Source organism: Anser cygnoides, chromosome Z, assembly GCF_040182565.1.
Source record: "Anser cygnoides isolate HZ-2024a breed goose chromosome Z, Taihu_goose_T2T_genome, whole genome shotgun sequence".
NCBI lineage: Eukaryota > Metazoa > Chordata > Aves > Anseriformes > Anatidae > Anser > Anser cygnoides.
Genome location: NC_089912.1, coordinates 71,347,667 through 71,367,464, shown reverse-complemented (window position 1 = coordinate 71,367,464; position 19,798 = coordinate 71,347,667). Strand labels below are relative to the sequence as shown.

The 19,798-nt window shown below is 35.8% G+C and overlaps 1 protein-coding gene across 1 annotated transcript in view; it reads right to left on the bottom strand.

Moving 5' to 3' along the window:
* The window catches only part of ITGA2 (integrin subunit alpha 2), a 66,435-nt gene that overhangs the window by 31,009 nt on the left and 15,628 nt on the right, over positions 1–19,798 (bottom strand). The window contains exons 2-10 of the mRNA XM_048050381.2: positions 16,534–16,657; positions 10,049–10,158; positions 8,813–8,904; positions 5,461–5,575; positions 4,836–4,963; positions 3,532–3,680; positions 2,305–2,455; positions 1,685–1,850; positions 363–436 (exon numbers count right to left, since the gene is read on the bottom strand). Of these exons, the coding sequence (XP_047906338.1) occupies positions 363–436; positions 1,685–1,850; positions 2,305–2,455; positions 3,532–3,680; positions 4,836–4,963; positions 5,461–5,575; positions 8,813–8,904; positions 10,049–10,158; positions 16,534–16,657 (1,109 nt within the window). The remainder of the gene's footprint in view (positions 1–362; positions 437–1,684; positions 1,851–2,304; positions 2,456–3,531; positions 3,681–4,835; positions 4,964–5,460; positions 5,576–8,812; positions 8,905–10,048; positions 10,159–16,533; positions 16,658–19,798) is intronic.

Genomic DNA, 19,798 nt, shown 5'->3' with positions numbered 1-19,798 from the left:
TTATTCAACCGAAAAATGTTAATTTGGAAAGAATAAATTTTTCATGCTAGGTGAACTCAGAACTTTCTAAAAACACTGGATTAACTCATTTCAAAATCATTACAATGAAATGGTACATAAGTATGTATCTATTACACAGCTTCCTGTATGAATATGTATTTTCTCTGTTTAGGAAAATACACCAACTGTTAGAAGTCATTTTTGTGTTATTCTGGTGAAAACAAAGAGGATAATTTGACATTCTCCTGCTTATAAAAATCTTAAAATTGGTATATATACATATTTTTAAGTCTTACATTGTTGCATTTCTCTGCTTTCATGTCTATGCAATTATATCTAATTATATAATTAAATTCACATACCTTTTTTTTTGAGTAATATGCACTGAAGCCCACCTGTGACATTTCCATTTGGAATGTATCACCTTGATCTGTACCTGGCAAAATAAATATTCACATATGGTTAACCCTACAGAAACACACAGGAGATCAAATTCCACTGCCCATGAGTGTAGCTATACAAAGGCTATAAATTTGACATTTTTCACTAAATTCTGCTAAAAACATTTCCAACATTTACAAACAGTGTAAATCTGAGAGCTAATAACTAGTCAAATATTTTGAGGATTTAATGGCAAGTTGTTAACATGGCTGCATGGAGCCACATTACAAGTCTACTCCAAAAGAGGCAGATGATAAAGATGGCTTGGATCAGTTTGCACAGTGCTGTCACTGTAGCTAATCTGCTTTTATGTTCTCTAAGAACCACTAATAGTACAGAGAAATTAACAGCTATATTCACGACTTCCAAATGAATGTTTATCATCTCTTGCAATTGTCTTGAAACTACAGTGACATGATGAAATATTCCCTAAGGTAGATGGATGGTACTTGAGGAACAGAAATTCAACAAGAGTACTCAGCAAAACCCAAGAAGGAGAAGCTCAACTGACCCATTTGATTAGCAGCACAAACCTGCTGGTAAAGAGTAGAAGAAGGTGACAGAGAGGGGGAAGATTTTATCCTCAATACAGTAAGGCTGCAGCCATAAAATGCTCCCTAGGCTGAGGTCAAGTCATAAATATCCCAAGCAAGGTCTAAATTTGACTTTAAAAAAATGGCTTTCAGGGGGATGAAGTGCCTCTGAGCCACCTCTACAGCACTTTCAGCTAAACTGTACAAGGACATGGATGATCCTAGGAACAGAGCCTGGCAGACACCATGAAGATTGATTACAAAACTGAGAAGGTACAGCAATGCAGTAACCCAAAATTTTGATTTGCTTTTTATCTTTACACTTGCTTAGTGTTAACAGAGAAATACAGTTGACTGACAAACAAAAAGATACCTTTATTTGTCCATTGGTAATAGCTGCAAACACATTTGGATGTGTATGGATAAACCCTCAGTTTTTTCCTGAAACCCAGGACATGACTAAAACTCAGCAACTGGCAAACTGTTCCCACTAATCCGCAGAAATTTGGATTTCAAGCTCATTAGAGATTTGGTAGCTAGGGGAAAGCTTGTGCAAAACAGAGCCCGCCTGGGGAGCAGCATGCAGCCTGCAGCTCCAGCTGCCCCTCATTTGCACAGTATTGCACTAAGGTGAAGCCAAATAAAATTCTCACTTCTCTGCTGGGAGAATCTGATCTAATTTTTTTTTCCAGAGACATTGATTATTTTACCTTCTATGCTAAAAATGCGCTCTCCAAGTGTTCCTGCTTCTTCCAGTAGTGCAGCTTCAGATGATACATTAAAGAAATACTTGTCTGTTGGATGGCTAGCAATTCCTTTGATTTCTTTAATTAAGTTTTTAGTATCAAGTTCATGTCTGATTAAGTATCCCAAAACCTTGTGGGGAATAAAATGGACAAAATAAGAAAAGCAAAGGAAACCACAGTGTTCCTCCATTTCCTTCTGTATTACTTAAGTATTCCACATATAACAACAAAAATAAAATTAATTTCATTCATATTAATGAATTGCTAATCAGACTACATTCCTATCCAATGGACCATTCAAACAGGAAAAAGATATAAACCAAAGCAAAGGCGAAAACAACTGAAGTTTCTCAGATAATACAGCTGAAGTTTCTCAGATAATGTCAGCTTTTCTTTTTCTGCCAATTAACGAGGACCTATACTTCACTAGTTCATAAAGATGAATTTCACCTAGTTTCAGTCTCAGCACTGTAATAATGCATGCATTATATACAGTTTACACATAGAATATGAACCTTCATATATAAACAATGAAATGATCTTTCTACAATTGCCATAGTATACATAATTATAGGATTACTTACAGCAATGCCAAATCTGGTTATATTGTCTTCATTACATTTACCTATCACAGTTTTCAAATTGGAGCCATCGTGTGATTCACCATCTGTCACAACAACCATTACTTTGGTAGCTGTAGGGCGTCCTCCTGATTCAGGTGAGAAGGCATACTGTCTGTTATAAAATATCGGATTTAGCAGATGTAATTTATAACGTATGGAATTCTGCATACATGCTTTAATGAATACATCTATCGCTAACTTAGAATAAGGTGCATCTGTAATGCAATTAGAAGTTTTAATTATGCTCCTGACAGCTTTTTCTCAAAGAACCATCAAAAATGTAATCTAGGAAGTAGAAAACAAACAAACAAACAAAGTACAACTAGATGTTATTTATGATAGAAATGTATGCTCTACCTTTTGTGCACACACACAAAAAACAAACTTTTCTAAATAAAACAGTGATTTTATTTTTGTCGGAACTATCAGTGTTTTGTAACATTAGAGTACTCAGAAACTGGCTACACTAATTTCAAACCAAAGGTACAGAATATTAAGGATAGGTTCCTCGATACTGCTACAGATTTGGACTCCACCAAATTGATACTTCCCCTAAATAAAGTTTCCAAGGCCATTTCATTCCACAGCTGCTTAGGCCTAGAGTCCTGTTCTCAATCCAACTGCAAAGCAGTACTTTCCTACTGAGGCCCTGATTTGTATATGTATTCAGAGTCATGGCATATAATTTTAAGTTTTCCCAGTTTTTCATGCTGCTAGTACAATAGTGACAAACTGACACCAGACAAGGAATTATTTTTCCTTGCAGCTAACCTGACCTTCAAGCACAAATGTTATCAAATCCACTAAATCTCTGGATAATTTTTACTACTTTCAATGATTTTGTACCTTTCCTTAAACTTTGTCCATGATGTTTGATGCACTCTCATATTTAGATATCTGAGACAGACCAAACAAGTCTGTTGGGTAGCAGAAATACATCAGTGTAGAGCTTAACTCGAAGGTTAAGGACTTGCATTTCAGTAAGTTGATTATACATATCCCTGTCCTTTTCTGCTTGGGGCACTGTTCACGTAGCTGATGTACATTTATTTACACATACTTATTTACAAATGTACCTCCTCAGAGGCTCAAAATACTTGCGCTCCCAAGGGGGAGTGAAATTCATGATGTGCTCTTCACCTTGAGAGATAAGTTATGATAGCACCAGTAATCATCAATATGTTTTACCTCGCATTGTCAATGGCTTTGAAAGTATTAGTCAGATCTCCTCCCTTCTGATATGTTCCCTCCATTGCTTTAACAACCTCATCCTTTGTTTGATATGTATTCAAGTTGAACACCACCCGGGGATCATTAGCGTACTGAATTAAACCCACCTATAAAATGAACAAATTATGTTAGATTATCATGCATTATAATCACTTAAATGGAAACGTGATGCTTAATTATTTGCCAGGCTGGAGTAAAGGATCTGCAGATACGTACCATTTTTCTTTCAACACATAAAACCAATTAATATTTACACATTCGGAAAGCTAAAAAAAAATACCTAAATACTCTTGCATCGTACATCATTTCTTACGGACTACAATATGTTAATGTAAAGAATCTGAAATAATAGGCATTAAATGTTTGCTTGGTTACTTCTGGAAGAGCTTATGGACAGCAGTAATACAGTGAGCTGTGGGATAAATAAAAATAGCAAAAATTCTACAAGCTGATGGCACCTCATTCTGATCTCTTCTAAGAAAGTCCTAAAGGTTAGTTACTTGACAGTACTGCTAACACTATTTATTTTTAAAACAGGTGAATGCTATAGAAATATGCTAAAATGTATATGTAGCATGATGAAAAAAAAAAGAAAAAAAGAGGAAAGATGCTAAAGGTAAGGTTCAGAAAGGACTCATGACACTGAGCAAGAAGGCTAGCTTTTAAGCACCTCGCTTCCAAAGTCGCCCAATGAAGAAGGCAGCCTTTGGGAGAGAGATTTCCAGTGCCTCAGTCTTTGTTCCCAGAACTGTTTATGGAAAATGGACAACTGCAAAGACAGAAAATGTTTAAAAACAGGAAACAAAATTTTCCTTACCATCATCAAATTAAAAGGAAAAAAGAACTCAAAGATCAGACAGTAACCAAGCAGAAAAAACCACTATTTTAAAGATATAGAAGTTGGAAAGTAAAATTGATATGAAAAACTCCATAAAAGAAACTGTTCTACTTTTACCACATTCCCACAGACTGCATTTTAATGAGTCTGACATCTAATATATGAAAGAGATCTGACACTTTAGAGTCAGATATTAGATATAACCTAGACTTCTATTTTAAACCAAATTACTAGTCCCTTTTGGAACAGATTAGCTGTGAGATTGAAAAAACCTCCCAATACTGAAACACAAAGGACAACTGCATTATCTATGGCCTTGGGGGAGTTACTGTAATTATGCTAAACTGAATTTAGTTTCCTTTAAAATTGTCAGACTTTGCTAATAAAATCCATCGTTCCCTCCCCAAAGCTGTCTTTGACTTACCTGGGTTTTGTTAAGGCCTATATCTAAGCCTTGTACAAATTTCTTCAAAAATGCCCGCACAGCATCCCAGGGATAAATACTGTTTGACTCATCACAAACCACCACAATATCTATGACAGATGAACACTCTAAAAAATAAAAATAAATAAAAAGTGGACATTAAATGCACTTATTGAGACTTTCACTCTCAATATACTTACAAGTCTTTGGCTAAATCCAGAGGAGCATATTTAGATCTCACATAAGCCACGCAGAAGGTTTGAAGGATCAAGAAAGTTTTGCCAAAATGAAGATTCAATAAAGCCATATACAGACTTTGAGTCTATATCAATTTTCATTGCTCTGGTTCAATGCATCCGAATTCAGAAGAGTGAGTCCAGATTCTTATCAACATTACATCAGAATCCATCAATCCTTACGGGTGAGTCACAGGGCTTTTCTTTTTCCATGTATACATTTTTTTAAAATCCCAAATTAAATTGTCCCCAACACAATGTATCTTGATTTTATATATATATATATAGATAGATATAGATATATATATAGTGTGTGTGTATATCTATATATATATACATATAAATATAAATATATATAAATTGAATCTGTTTTGTATATGTTGCCTTACTTTGAACAGCAGGAGAAAAGCTTCTTAGGATCTGGAAACTTGGACTGATTTCAGAACACACTCCTGTAGCATAGTATTGCCTTCCACACTGCTGTGCCCACAAGGGACCACAAGTCTTTAAAAATAACAACAAAAAGAAACTATAAGAACAACACGTATTTGTCTAACTGTATCCATATACATAAACAAAATAAGCAGGACAACAGGAATATAGGGTAAGATGAGCCCTGTTGGGTTATCAGGCCAAGTCCCTTGCTATCACCATGGCAGTGTCAGATACTTTTATATACAGCGTCAGATACTTCATATACTTTTTCATAAAAAGGATTCTATTTGTGGTCATCCTAATGCCTGCTTCTGCAAACATCTTCCTACAGGCTATGCACAGCTATAACTTCTAGTAGTATGACTAAGTGTGCAAGGAATCTGCGTTGCTTTAATCTACCTGCTCTACAAACTGTAGGTTTAAAACTAGGTTTGGTATTTGCACATTGCGGAGAAATACTTCCACTAAACCAGGAGGTGGCATCATATCCACAGGCATCTGTGTAGCTCCAAACATGCAGAGATGTGCTTTTATTGCAGTATATTCTAGCACCATGAACAGTGTGACAGGACTGAAAAGCCTTGCGATCAGTACACACATTAATTTCAGAAGACTTGTTCTCAAGGGAAATGCACTTTGCCAAAATATTTGCAAGTTAAACTTCTTTGTCAACCCCAGTGAGGATGCATAATATACACAATCCTATTTAGCTGCTGACCATAGCTAAAAAGATACATTTGACCCTTGTCTTCTAGGAAAATAATCTTTGTTCTTCAAGGAAAATGGTCTCTGTATAAAGAAAAGTCTTCAGCTGGTTGCGTAACAGCAAGAACTCTAATATTGGAAGGATTTTTACAAAAGTACCTAAATAAAAAGTCAAATATCAAGACAGTATTTTGTCAGCAGGATATTTGAGGGAATTTTTAAATTATTATTATTTTAAAGAAAATCGTGTTAGAAACTCAAGGAGAAAACACTTAACTTGTGTTCAATAATTCTAAAAGAAATAATAGCTTCAATACAAATACTTTCTGGCTGACCTATCAAGTCAATCAAAGTCAGAAGAGTCAATGAAACAGAAAATGCACCATGTCTATTTAGGAAGAGAAGAGAGAGTGATAGCCTCATGACCCTTTTGCCAAGAATACTGGAAAAAAAATAAAAAAGAAATTAAAGGCAGAAGTAAATGGAAAATGACCTAAATGACACACAGGTTTACCAGCAGCAGTTGGCATCAAACTGTCCTAATACAATTGACAAGATGGCAATTTTTTCTAGACAAAAGAAAGGGGGAAATGTTCTAATGATCTAACATAATTATGATCAGAAATACATGTTTACAGCCAGAGATGTAAGACACATCATTAATACAGGGGAAAAGTGCCAGTTCTGATATTAAGAACTGATGAACTTGATAAGTGGAATATTTGAAAGAGGCATAGACTTGCCCTTAAGGTCTGATCTTAAGAAATACGGACATAAACCAGGAGCTCACTGGATAGAAGAGACCAAGGAGCAGATGAATCAGGCACTGGCTGATTACAGGGTGACCAGCATGCAAGGCAAATATGGCCTGAAGGTACGCAACAAGAAGTACTTGTAGCTGAGACAGAGAAGTACTAAATACACCTATAACACAGTATTCAGGAAAGATTCACATGGAATACAGCTTCAATCCGGTCAGTCGTATTTAAGACAGGTATGTTTTAAAAAGCTCATTTTAGCCAAAAAAAATGGTTGTCCAGCAAAGTGAAGGATGTAAGAGAATGTTGTGTTAAATACACACCAGGCTGGGTGTACACCAGCCAAGCAGCCCCGGATATCTCCTCGGAAGGAGCACATACTGACACCACAGGCTGGAGTCTGACAGAGAAGCAGCCCCAGCGGGAAGGAGCACAGGGAGCTGGGATGGGGAAGCCCTGAGCTTCCCAGGCCCCATCACAGAGCCCAGCTGCCATAGACAGCATCTCAGTCACTGGCACCAACTTGCAATTACAAGCAAAGACAGTCTCTGCCTGCTGTCCAAGTCACAGGGCTTTTGAAATTCACAGAGGCTGAGTCACAGATAAGCACCTGCCTCCAATACTCATTTCTCCTTCTGTCAAAAAGAACTCCCTTCACCAAAATGGCAAATTGTTCACATCTTAGTCTTCAACTTTTGTTGTTGATATTGTTTGTTTTGTTACTTATTTCATGCAATTTAGGCAGCCATTCAATACCATATGGATCAGGATAGTCTTTTTAAGTGAAAGAAGTTCAAGTATTATTTGAAAATGCAAATTTTTCTGCATGAGATGTTTTAACTGCTCCAATCACTGATACTGATTAAAGTGGTTATGCTTGGTATGGCATTAATAGTATTTAAAGGTATTATTTGAGATACAGAATAACATTTTTAATAAATATCTTCTCAGGACAGAAATCAAGAAGAAAACTGTTGCTATATTTTGAATTTAGGATTAACCTTACTAACACTAAGAAAACTGCTGGAATTAGGTCTATTTTTAAGTACTTCAACGAAGCTAGCTATGTGGTAGTGAAGATAAACCACTGAAAAATTTCACAACTACTATGAACATGAAACAGAAAGATACCAAGATTAAAGTATGTTTCAAAGCTCTTTTTTTCTGTATTTTATTGTTTCACTTGATTACTACACATACTTGCAGTGTGTACATCATAAACATCTACACTCCAGGCCTATGGTTAAAAGTGTAAGATAGCATATTAAATTGGCTTTAACTTCCTTTCAGTTATTAAATCTGTTTTACAGGCTCCAAGGAGTTGCTTGCAGGATATACACACAGAAAATACATCCTCCTCCAGCTCACTAACCAAATAAATCATATTGCTAAAGCAAAAGGCAGATCCGTGGGAATGGAAATCCTGACATCTCAGGAGAACTGTCACTGTGCAAGGGCAAGAGGCTTAGAGGAGAGATCTCATACTGTCTTCTGAAAGCATAACCAGAGATAGAAAAGACTTCCTTACAGATGTCCAGGGTGGAAATATTCCCGCCTATGTTGTCTGACCTAAATTACAGAATCGTTAATTGTATGTTTGGTGACTTTCTTCCACAGGGTATTTGGATAAATGCAGAAGGAGACGATTTATAAGTTTCCTGATTTCAGATCCTAGAGAGTGATAGTGGGTGGGATGGAGTATTTTAAAATATATATATATATTAATCTATGCTGAATAATAAAACACATTTAGTTTGGACTTAATTAAGAAGTGTGGAGAATTCTAGTTTCTTCACTGTCCTCATGAATTTATGTACCTATTGAATATGTTCTCAATACACACCAAAAATCCTCCTGTTTTTGAGTTCTGGATCAGAGTCAAGCCAAGGTTCATGTCTTCCTTTATCTCAGTCACATTTGGAATATTTATTAAAGCTGAAATAAAAAGAGGAAAAATAATAGCAAAAATAATAGATACAGAAGCAATTTAGTAAATTAGTATTCCTTTTCAAAAGCTTGATTTCTCAGAATCTAAGATGCCTCTTCCAAACACCTGTATAATATTTTGAGACAAAAGAAATGAAATCCAATCTCCATTAAAAATTTGCTAACCATTCATTATGGACACTAATTAAGCAGGGCCATTTAGAGTACCTGCCCTTACGAAATTTGAAGGAAAAAGAGAGGAAGAAACTTCCTTCCAGTTAAGTTATGTTTGGCTTGCTCAGTAGCTGTAGATGAGCAGCTGCTGTTACTCCTCAGGACACCAGGCTTCTCTGATCCAGTATCACACTTCAGACAAAAATACAAAAGGAACAGTAGAGGACAGAAATGCTCTGCACCACAAATAAACATGTGTACATGAAGTACACATCTAAACATACTGTTATACTGTATTTTCACTGTATCCAGAAGGGAATCCCATTTTATACTTAGTCTGTAAACACACAGAAGCAGAAAAGGCTTCATATATGTATTGACAAAGTACAATTCAAAATGATAATGTAACAAGGATCCTCAAGTATTAAGTAAATATCTTACAAATGTTACTATACTAACTTCAATAATAGGGCTGCTACAAATGACTAAGACTATAAGAGCTTATAAATGCAGAACAAAAAGAGTTCCAGAGAATATATAGTGGATAATAATAATAACAACAATAACAACAATAATAGTAGAGTTGTACAATAAGCTGATGTCAGAAATCAAATCCACCTTCTGAATATGTGCAATAAATGACAGAAAGAAAAAATTCATGTCAGTATCACAGGGGCAGCTGTAAAAATATGTGTAAGTGCTTACCCACAGTTAATTTTAGAACTCAAATACAGCTAAGTGAAAAAGACAACAGAGAAAGAAGATCTTTTTTATTCTTCACGGGTCCTAAGATCAAGGAATGCTGACCTTGTCAGTGAAAATGAAATTCCTTTGAAGCAACATTCGTGCATACCTTGCTGACACCTATTTTTGCTATTGGTCTTGCTAGTTTCCAATTGTTATTTTATTAGATAGATTGGCCTAGTATAAAAATGAGTAAAATCTGAACAATCACAGCAGATACTTTATTATGACTTACCTTCTAAATTCAATTTGTTACATGTGATTTTGGGGGTACCAACAGGACATGCATAGATATCTCCAGTTCTGTTAGCTGGATAGCCACTCCAGGGTGAACCAACCAATAACCTAAAATAACAGGAGTGTCATTAGGTCTTTAACGGTACAGGAAAAGCCCAACAGCATTAATGCAAAGCAAACTGAAGGCAGCAGATAAAGAGGCTTTTACCAGATATAGAATGTAAGATAGAATGTAAGGCTTTTCAAGAGTTTTCTTCAGAGCTGTTCAGAAGCTGAGCTTTATTTGTGTGTTAACACTGGGTTCACAACAGGCAGCTTTGCTAGAGAAGCCTCTGGGGAGTAGACCTCAAACATGTACACTGTTGTTATTGTGAAATTGTATCATGGTGTCAGAAGAAATACAGCACAAACACTAATATATATTGATCATACAAATTTAGAAATATATGGGTTGTGGATTGGGAGACAAAAAATGTTATTCTCCTGTCACGTAACAGTTAACTGCTTCCTTTTAAGTTATTCTTTTAATTGATAAGAAACTTTTCCTACTGGTTCTGCTCAGCAACAGTGAGGTTCTTATGTTTGAGATCGAAAGCTACCACACCTTGACTACACTGAGTAAGAAAGAAAATACCTCAGGTGATAACAGACTGCTGCATGAAGTACTTAATCCTGAATAAGAAAGTTAAGACTTTGATAATTTCTGCCCATAATATGAAGGGATTCACTTTCTCCAACTCATTCCTTCATCTGCTGTACCATTCGCTCTCCAGTATCTGTTCTTCAAAATGCATTTCACGTTTAATCTGAAAGCCTTCACAAAACGAGCAGGTTCAGCCAATAGAAAGAACTAAACCAAACAGCATAGGGCAGTGGAGCTCTGGGGGAGAAGGACAATTCTTTATACTGTTTAACATGCAGTGAAATGAGAGTAAGGTGAAACATGATCTCGATGGATATAAAAAAAAAAAATTAAACGGATGATTAGAAAGCAGGGACTTCCCAGCAGCCATATGACACGGAGCATAATCTATTAGTAGTAATTATTACTTTTAGAACAAACAAGGGAAGCCCAGTACAGAATACAGTTTTACATGAAACCATCTGTTTTTTTCCATTTGCCAATAGATTGCTAAAGGTTCATCTGTCATCCCCTAAAATTATATAGGTAGGTAATACAAATACTTTGCACTGCAAAACAAAGCATTTTATGAAATAATTATGTTTCAAAGGAGTTGCCTTGAATGCTAATATAACATTAACTTTCCAGGGATTGTCTGATTTTCTCTCTCCAATTTTACAGTTCATTTTAGCAAAATGGCTTTGATAAGAATACATATTTTAAATGTAGAAAAGAAGAGTTTGAGTAGTTTTCAGATTTGTCAATGAAAATACTGGTATCTGCTTTTTAAAAAGTTTATTTAACATCAGTTAAACAACAAACAGTTATTCTGTTTTACCAGCTCAGCTGAGCATAACTTCAGATTCTATTTCCCTTGTGTAGGAATATTTTAAAAATACCTACACACTTCTCAATTACCTTGTGGAACAATAGTGATTCTGCAGTTGTGTGGAAAAAACAAAAAACATGCTAAACAAGTAAGCTCCTCTAATTCTAAACCCAAATCCAAATCTATGCCAACTGTGCCTAAAGTAAATTTAATTTTGGCTCTTATTTAGTTCACACTGCACAACAATGATGCACAACCATAAGCCAAAAAACCACGGTGCTCTATACACTGAATTTAACACAGAACTAACACTGTGATTTTCAAAAATGAATAGTTACTAAGCCTATATCCTTACTTGACTTAACTAATCAATCTTTGCCTGAGAAAAAGTTATTAATCGATTTCTGCCAAGCCTTGGCCTCTACTGTTTTGTTTTTTTTGTTTTTTGACAGTCTTAAAGGTCCTAGGAAATAACTTTATTATTATTTCTCTAGGATCTTGAGACTTACTTAAGTTTAATACAATCTTTAATCTGTATTATAAATCATTAAGTCCTCCTTGCCTTTGAAAAGTAAAATAAACCATTATAGTACATAGTTACAGAATACTGCTCTGGGAAAATACATGTGTATCTTTCTAAAACATCAGAAATTAAGCAAGAGAGTATCTGGCTAGTATCCTGCTAGTGACAAAAATATTTCTTTACTGTGATTAAACAGGATGTAGATGAAGCAGAATGAAACAGAATGTTTCAGGAAAGAATGCAAGAAATGATTACTAAAATACTTGAAAATACTTGTTTTAAAATAAACTGTATCGTATATAGAATGTTAATTAAGGGCCTTTTTCAGGCATGAGTTAAATATTTATTTCTGCAAAACTTCATTATGTATCCTTGTAGACCATCTTTACATAATACTATAGTGATCACTGAGTAATATTGCCATGGATTTTATTAGTCAGCTTCTTAATCAGTCTCCAACACTGTACACAAAGCAAGTGAACTACATGAAGTCAAATAAAGTTCAGCAGCAATGCCATGCCACACAGGCTGCAGCACTGGCAGATCAAAGTGTAACGGGAATTATTTCTGGGAAATTACACCATGACAAAATGAATAAATGGCAAAGTGTGATGTAGCAAAAAACAAAATCAGAATTCATGGAGAAGGGCTAAATTCTCAGCTGTTGTCAAAGCATGTTTTATACTTTGTGATGTTGTTGTGTTGTTTCTTTTTCTTTTTTAATTCATTTGCTCTTTAATATATATATATTTTTTAAACAAAGATGGCTAATAGGAAATAGGAATATAAAAGTAGAAAGGACCTTCATCATGTGGTTTTCTCTACAATTACAGGAAACGATGAATAGATATGAAGAACAGAAAACTCTTCACTCTCATAGCTGCTTTTCTTCACACCCTAAAACCCTTATCATCACCTAAAATTTTCAGTCCTTTGAACAAGAGGCTCAAAACATCAAAAGCTACAGTGAGTTGTGGCAAGAGTTTTGACTAACTAATTTAAAAGTCCTTGAAGACAGAAGATAGTGCTGCTTCTCCAAGCTGGGAAAAGGCTAACTGTATATCATGTAGCTGAGGAAGCAAAAGCTGGGCGAGGAACCTAATACATTTAGTTTAAAAAAAAAAAAAAAAAAAAAAAAAAAAGGGCCAAAATCTGTCCTCTTCATTAAAACCAGAAGGTTCTGTAAATGCATCAATTTCAACCAAAGTTTCTTCAGAAATATGTCTTTTTGACAAAATGTCTTATTGGTCTAATGAGGCAAAAGACCACCTCAGGAGAAAGGTACTGTACTTTGACTGGTAATACGTAGTTTTCAATAATTTTTAAACCTGTTCAGTAGTGCTATGATTATGTGATACCCACTAATGACAGTATATATTAAGGTGTCATTACTGACGTGATATCAAGTGTAACATAAATATTATAAAAAAGACAAAATCCATAACATAAATTGCGAAACAAAATTGAAAAATTCCACATCCTAAGCATGCAGATACAACTGAGAAGAATGGCTGCAACTTCATAACAAATAGCATACTGAGATTTCAGCTCTATTGTGGGATCTATCCCACAATATGTTAATAAAATAACAAGAATTTGGCCTCAATTTAAGGTTCAAATATAGTTAATCACATGACAGGGAGAACCAGATTATAAACTGAATGACGTTTCTGTTGTGGGTAATTACTTGAGCCTATATTTTTATATTTGTTGAGTTTCTTTGGTGTTCACTATTTTCTTTGACCTCATTAAAGAGTTCCTGCCTGGAAATTCCCACCAGACACTGTGAAAAGCTTGAGCCTTGCTTGGCTTGCAAGTTTGTCCTTATTTACGAGCTTCACATGCCACCAATGCACAGCAGAGCAGTGTCCAATTATCCTGGATCATCTGACTCTATACAAAAAGGATTCCCTTTGCTGGTTTGTGTCACAGCTTCCCAACATGAACCAGCACCCTCTGTAGCCCTGTACTCCTGGTTGGATTGTCTTCTTTCTGAATACATCTCCAGGCAAAAGTGGTAACATACTGCTGCACACAGAGTCCCAAATCTGCAAAATTTTATCATTTCCTGTAGTTCTTATTGCTTTGTTGTACCTCCCAGAAATACATCTAAATAACATAACTAGACTCTGATGGTTTTTGTTTGTTTTAATTTTATTTTCCTCTGTATCTCTCCTTTCTGCTCTTTGAGAGAATAAAGGAGTTTTAAAGCTATATTTGATATGGCTCTATCTGATTTTATTATCAGAAGCAAGGTCTAGGAAGTGAAGAAATTTCCCATAGATCTCACATTCTGGATAGTCTTTCCCTTGGAGAGAGCTGCTACCCCAGCTGTGTTGGACTAGTGAGCAGCTCCACTGTTCCTGAACAGAGTTTTCAAGTGCTTTACACTCTTGCTGCACAATGAAGTACTCCTTATAAAAGCACGTGGTGATAAACGCTCCCTTCGGACACACAGCAGCATCCCATCCTTATGCAAAGCCTCTATCTTTTTCCTTCCTAGCTCAGCCATGTCAACGAGTGCTCTGCACATGGACTGCAAGCCTGTGCATCACTTACAGGAGAAATCAACTCTAATGAACAGTTTGAATGTTTAAATAACATACACAAGAAAAAGCGCTATTGTCCCCAAGAAAAAGAAAACAGCCTACAAATGAAGAGAACAAGAAAGTAAACTGTGAGTGATTTTTTTTTAAGCATGTCTAGTGATTTCTTGAGAGGAAGACTGAAAAGAGCTTTTCTTCAACAAGAGTCTCTAACAAGTCATGGTTACCAGAACAAGTGCTAATAAAATTCTCCAGAGTTTACAGTCAGACATTGTGCAACAAATTAACAAATGATGAAGTGCCTATCTGCAGAAAACAGTCCCAGATTCATAATATTCATATAGTTGAGAGAAAAGAAAGAGAAAGTTAATCCAAAGTTACTTTCTTTCTCAAACTCCAGAATGTTAGCCAAGAGATTTGGAGGAATTATTATATCAGAAGTAGTAATAAAAAGGAAAATATAAAGCAAAAATAGGTTGCTTGAGTCCTGAACCTAGTGCTCCTGTTGTAAGCTTACAGAAAAATTTATAAGGACAGAATGCATGAAAATTTCTCCAGAAAATACCAAAGCATTCAATTCACTTCAGGCAAACATTCTTGTTCTCCTTCAATAGCTTTACACAGAAGTTAAAAAGTAAAGAATTTTTTAAAACGCTCTGAACTATGGACGACTAAACACATAATTAAAGGAGGCAGAAACATGGCAAGAAGCTACTGCTGCATCAGGCAAGGAGCTGGAGAAGTACCTACCTAAAGGAGGGAGAGGAAACATTGAGCTTTCATTTCAGAGGATACAGCTTCTTACTTCCCTCCTGGTCACTGGTGGTAAATGAGGGAATTCTAGAGAAGCAGTGGGATCTGTCCAGTCTTACATTTTTCCATACGAAACAAATTGCAACTGCACAGTGCAGCTGTACAGGGCTATGCATAAAATGTCTCAGCTAGCTCTGTAGTTTTGTTCATGCTCTTCCAAACTTTAAAATACATTATTATGTATTTATAAAATACTTTTTTTACTGAAAAAAGTTCAGCTACTTACTATCTGTCCATCATCAATTAAAAAAACATGCTAGTTTGTTGTTGTTTTTTTTTCCAAGACTTTCAATCTAGGGAGAATGATGCATCCAAAATGTCTCAATTTATTATAATATGTATAGCTTGCATGACTTTTCATTAGTCCTTTCCATGAAAGACACCTTAAGCTTTGTGGTTGCTGAGATTGCAGAAGGGAAAAGAACAATGTGTTTTCCATTAAATGGGTTTACTCTGGGTTAATATTTTAAAGTTCTTTTTGAAACCAATGTTACTAGAAAAAATATTTTACTAATTACTCATTAAGCCCAATGTTGTGGCAACACTGGATTTCACATCAAATTTTATGCCTGAGAAAATGCAGCAGACACAAGGCCTTTGCTGGGATTGCGTTATGATATACATCCAAATATATTGTCCCTTGAGAAGTAACCACTTAATGTTATATCAGAAACAAAATTATGCAAGTTTAAGTTCAATTAATTTTAATAAATAGAACTTCTTAGCCCTATTGATTTGTTTTAACCTCACCAACGTTAAAATGGAAAAACGTTGCAAATATATGAACTGTGTAACAGAGATGCTATTGCTAAGCAAATGACTGAGATCAGACTTAAAATGCTAAAAGAAATTGTGAGTTTGAGGAAACTAGTGTAATGGAGGTGAAAGTAAGAGCTTAAGAGAGAAAGACTTCAGAATGCATTGTGTAAAGGAAAAAAAGACTTGAACATTCATATGAATGAGTCTTTAAAATATTTTCACTTTTGTTTTAATTCTGTGATTCTATGAAAGTCAGTATTTACTAGTAAAAAGATAATATAAAAGTGAAATAATTGGAAGTAATTTAAATTTGAAATTAAAAAGTAAAATCAAGGTGCAATATTTTTTAACTGTTTAATTGGACATATAACAAGGTATTCAAACTGCTTACCATTTGCCTTGATCATTTACAAACTGTTGAACTGCATATCCAAACTGCTCTGTTGATGGACCAGAAAATATTTTTGCTTCTAGGAGCCCAACATTGTAGGCTTCACAGCAGTTATGAAGAATGCCTGTTAACAGAAAGATTAATATAACCACAGAAGCAATTAAAGAAGATTTTTGATCCCAGTGAAAACGGCTCTTAATCTGTGCCATCTCCCCCAACAGACGATGTAGCCTTTGACATGTGCAATTAAAAAACAAACAAAAACCGCCTTTTCCCTACAGTACCCATATGTCCATGCATAATGACTATGTAGCATTCTTTACAGGTGTTATAATATTATGGGCAGATATTAATGACTTGATCACTGTTTGGCTTAACAAATGTCTCAGCATTACTAACAGCAGTGCTTTAGCTGAAAGGAAGCAAGAAATGTGACTCAGAGGTCTGTTATCCTCCCTTACCTTAAGATGTGTTAAACTTATGGCACACCCAAATACATCAATGGCCTGCTGAGTTAAGCTAAAATGAAAATCCACAGACAATAACTGTTAATGCTGTTTGTATTCTACTGTTTATCTGCTGTTTAATGTTTGAAATAGTGGAACAAAATCAGATTATCTACCACATCAGAAAACCTACATTTTTGAGTCATTTTATTAACACAATATGTTTGTTTTCTGTCCAAACAGCCAGGACAGTTGTCCAAGCAGGAAAACTTAGAAATACAAACATGGAAGATATCACTGCATTAATAAACTATGACACTTAATATTGAAAACTTCACTTGGCTGTGATTATGGAATTAATAACCTTGTCTTGGTCTATTGCATCCCATCTGGGGGGAACCAGCAGCATGGGCTGGTACATGTCATAAGTTTGCAGGATGCATGGGTTCACTCCTCATTCATAAAGGACCTGAATTCTTTCTAATCAAGGGCTGCAAGTGGTCATCAGGGAGAGCGTCTACTACAGAAGTTGCAGGACCTCAGTTTATGTTATTTGAGACCACTAATAAGCATGAATAGATAATTCTCACCCTACTTGGAGGTAGAAGGACTAAGACAATGGTGAGAAAGTTCAGAAAAATCCCAGAAATACAACCCAGCTCAGAGACACATTCTGGCTCCTGACGATCCTCTAAAAATGACAGCAAAGGAAGAAATGGTGACCTGTGGTTGCACTGCTGAGGTTCCCAGGTGAGAAAAGTTCACAGAGTTACTCACTGTTTAAACAGTTCCCTCATGTTTTTCCCTCCCTTCCTGTCTGCCCAGACAGAATGAGTTTATCTGTTCCACACACAAAATACGTCTCATCACAGTTATTTAGTACGAGTCATTCTGTAATAAAGTGGGGGTTTTTATGACAATTCTTTATAGCAAGATCCTTTACGGAGATAACACGCTGATCTTTGACCTCTTAAAAGTCTGAGCTTAAATTTTCTCTAGTTTTGATGGGCAGAGTGAGAACTGTTGGTATTACTCTTTTCCAGGTCCCCACACTGGCTGGTCAACAGGGATTAAATTAGCATGAAACATCTCATCACAGTAGCTTAGCTGTATAGTAGCTTAGCTGTAATAGTAATAACAACAGCATCATAGCGATAACATTAAAATCACAACTGCAGGTGTGCAAGCAAAGTTCACTACATGTAAAAAAATTCATAGAATTTCTTATCTTAGCCATATATTAGAAAAGACAAATGTTACTAGCAAAATACAAAATGCAGCTCACACAATTACTACTTTTTGACCACGAACTCAAAACAGGAAATCATTCATTCGTCATTTCAAACAACCACTATCTATAGCAGGCCTCTGAAAAGCAAACAATCACCATTTGCTGAAAGTATAGTTCCTTGAGAAACATCATTAGAGAAACAAAATATTTTCTCAGTCATGTTATTTGAGACTGGAGAAGAGAATGTGTACAGACATATAACTCTGTGTTTCACAATACTTTTGACAGTAATTACAACCACTTACAGTCATAGCTCAAGTCTAGGTTTTCGGAAGGGGAGCAAAGAGTAGGTTAGATAGATATTGACTACATAAAAATTAAGATTACTGGGAAGACTTTGCCGCGATTTTTTTGTGTGATCTAATGTATTGACATTTTATCAAAATGTTTTGTGTACATTACAACCTAGGCTTATTTTGGGGGCCTAATTGTTTTTAAATTATATTATCCTCAGTGAGAAATCACAGAACCACAGAATGGTTGAGGCTGGAAAGGACCAGTGGAGGTGTTCTGGTCCAAATCAAGTACCATTTAGCAGTGCCATTATCCTCAAACGCCACAGGAAGCTTCACCACAGCAACATTGTATGCTCTAATTTCCCACATGCAAATTCAAGACAAGAATAACTCTCTAAGTCAGGAAGTGTACATGCATATAAACCCTGACTTTGGAGTGAGGAGCCAAAAAGATCCTAGAATGATAAACATTTAAAGTTTGACCCCAATGGCATAGGCAAAGAATCTACTTGACTGCCTGGACTTTGTTATACAGTTATTAGCAAATCATGTACCAATTTTAAACATGTTCTTAATATGCTGTGCTGCTCTCTAGCCTCATGTCACTTATAAGCAAGCTGCATTGCTCTCCAAGTCTGTACACTCACTTCTATGTATGCCTGCATTAGGTTACTGCAAATATTGTTCGCTACACTCGTTAAAGAGTGAAATATATTTTAACGTACTAGTAAGCCTGTCCTAACAAGTTTCTAAAGGGGAAGAGAATAAGGGTACAGAAATGTTTCCTTTTGATTTGCTCCCAAGATGCCACATTGCAGAGCCTATTTACAATCAGCCAAAGGCAAAAACACAGCACTGCTCTAACTGCAGGCTGTTGTATGTGCAGAGAAAAGATACAAGAAACAGATTTACGCATTCATGAGATTCACTGGCCACATTCTTGCTACCCTCCAGTAGCTTCAACTAGACAGGATCTCCATGTCTGATATTAGGAAGCAGTGTAATGTGGTTTTGCCTTAGCTGGATGGATTTGAGTGCAGGGAGAGCAGTCCGACTTGCCTAACACAATTTAAAATGATTTTATCTAAAAGGATTTTATCTTCCTAATGCCATCTACTGACACTGCAGCCATCCCAAATGGTACCTGCAGCCCTGGAAGAAGGGGCCTCAAGATAAACTTCCATTTGCATGACTTAGGCGAACACTGCTGCTGTGCCCAGTTGTCACTGGGTAGAAAGGGGTACTATCATGCTTTAATGCTCCTGTGTTTCAAAGGTATGCGTTAAATCCAG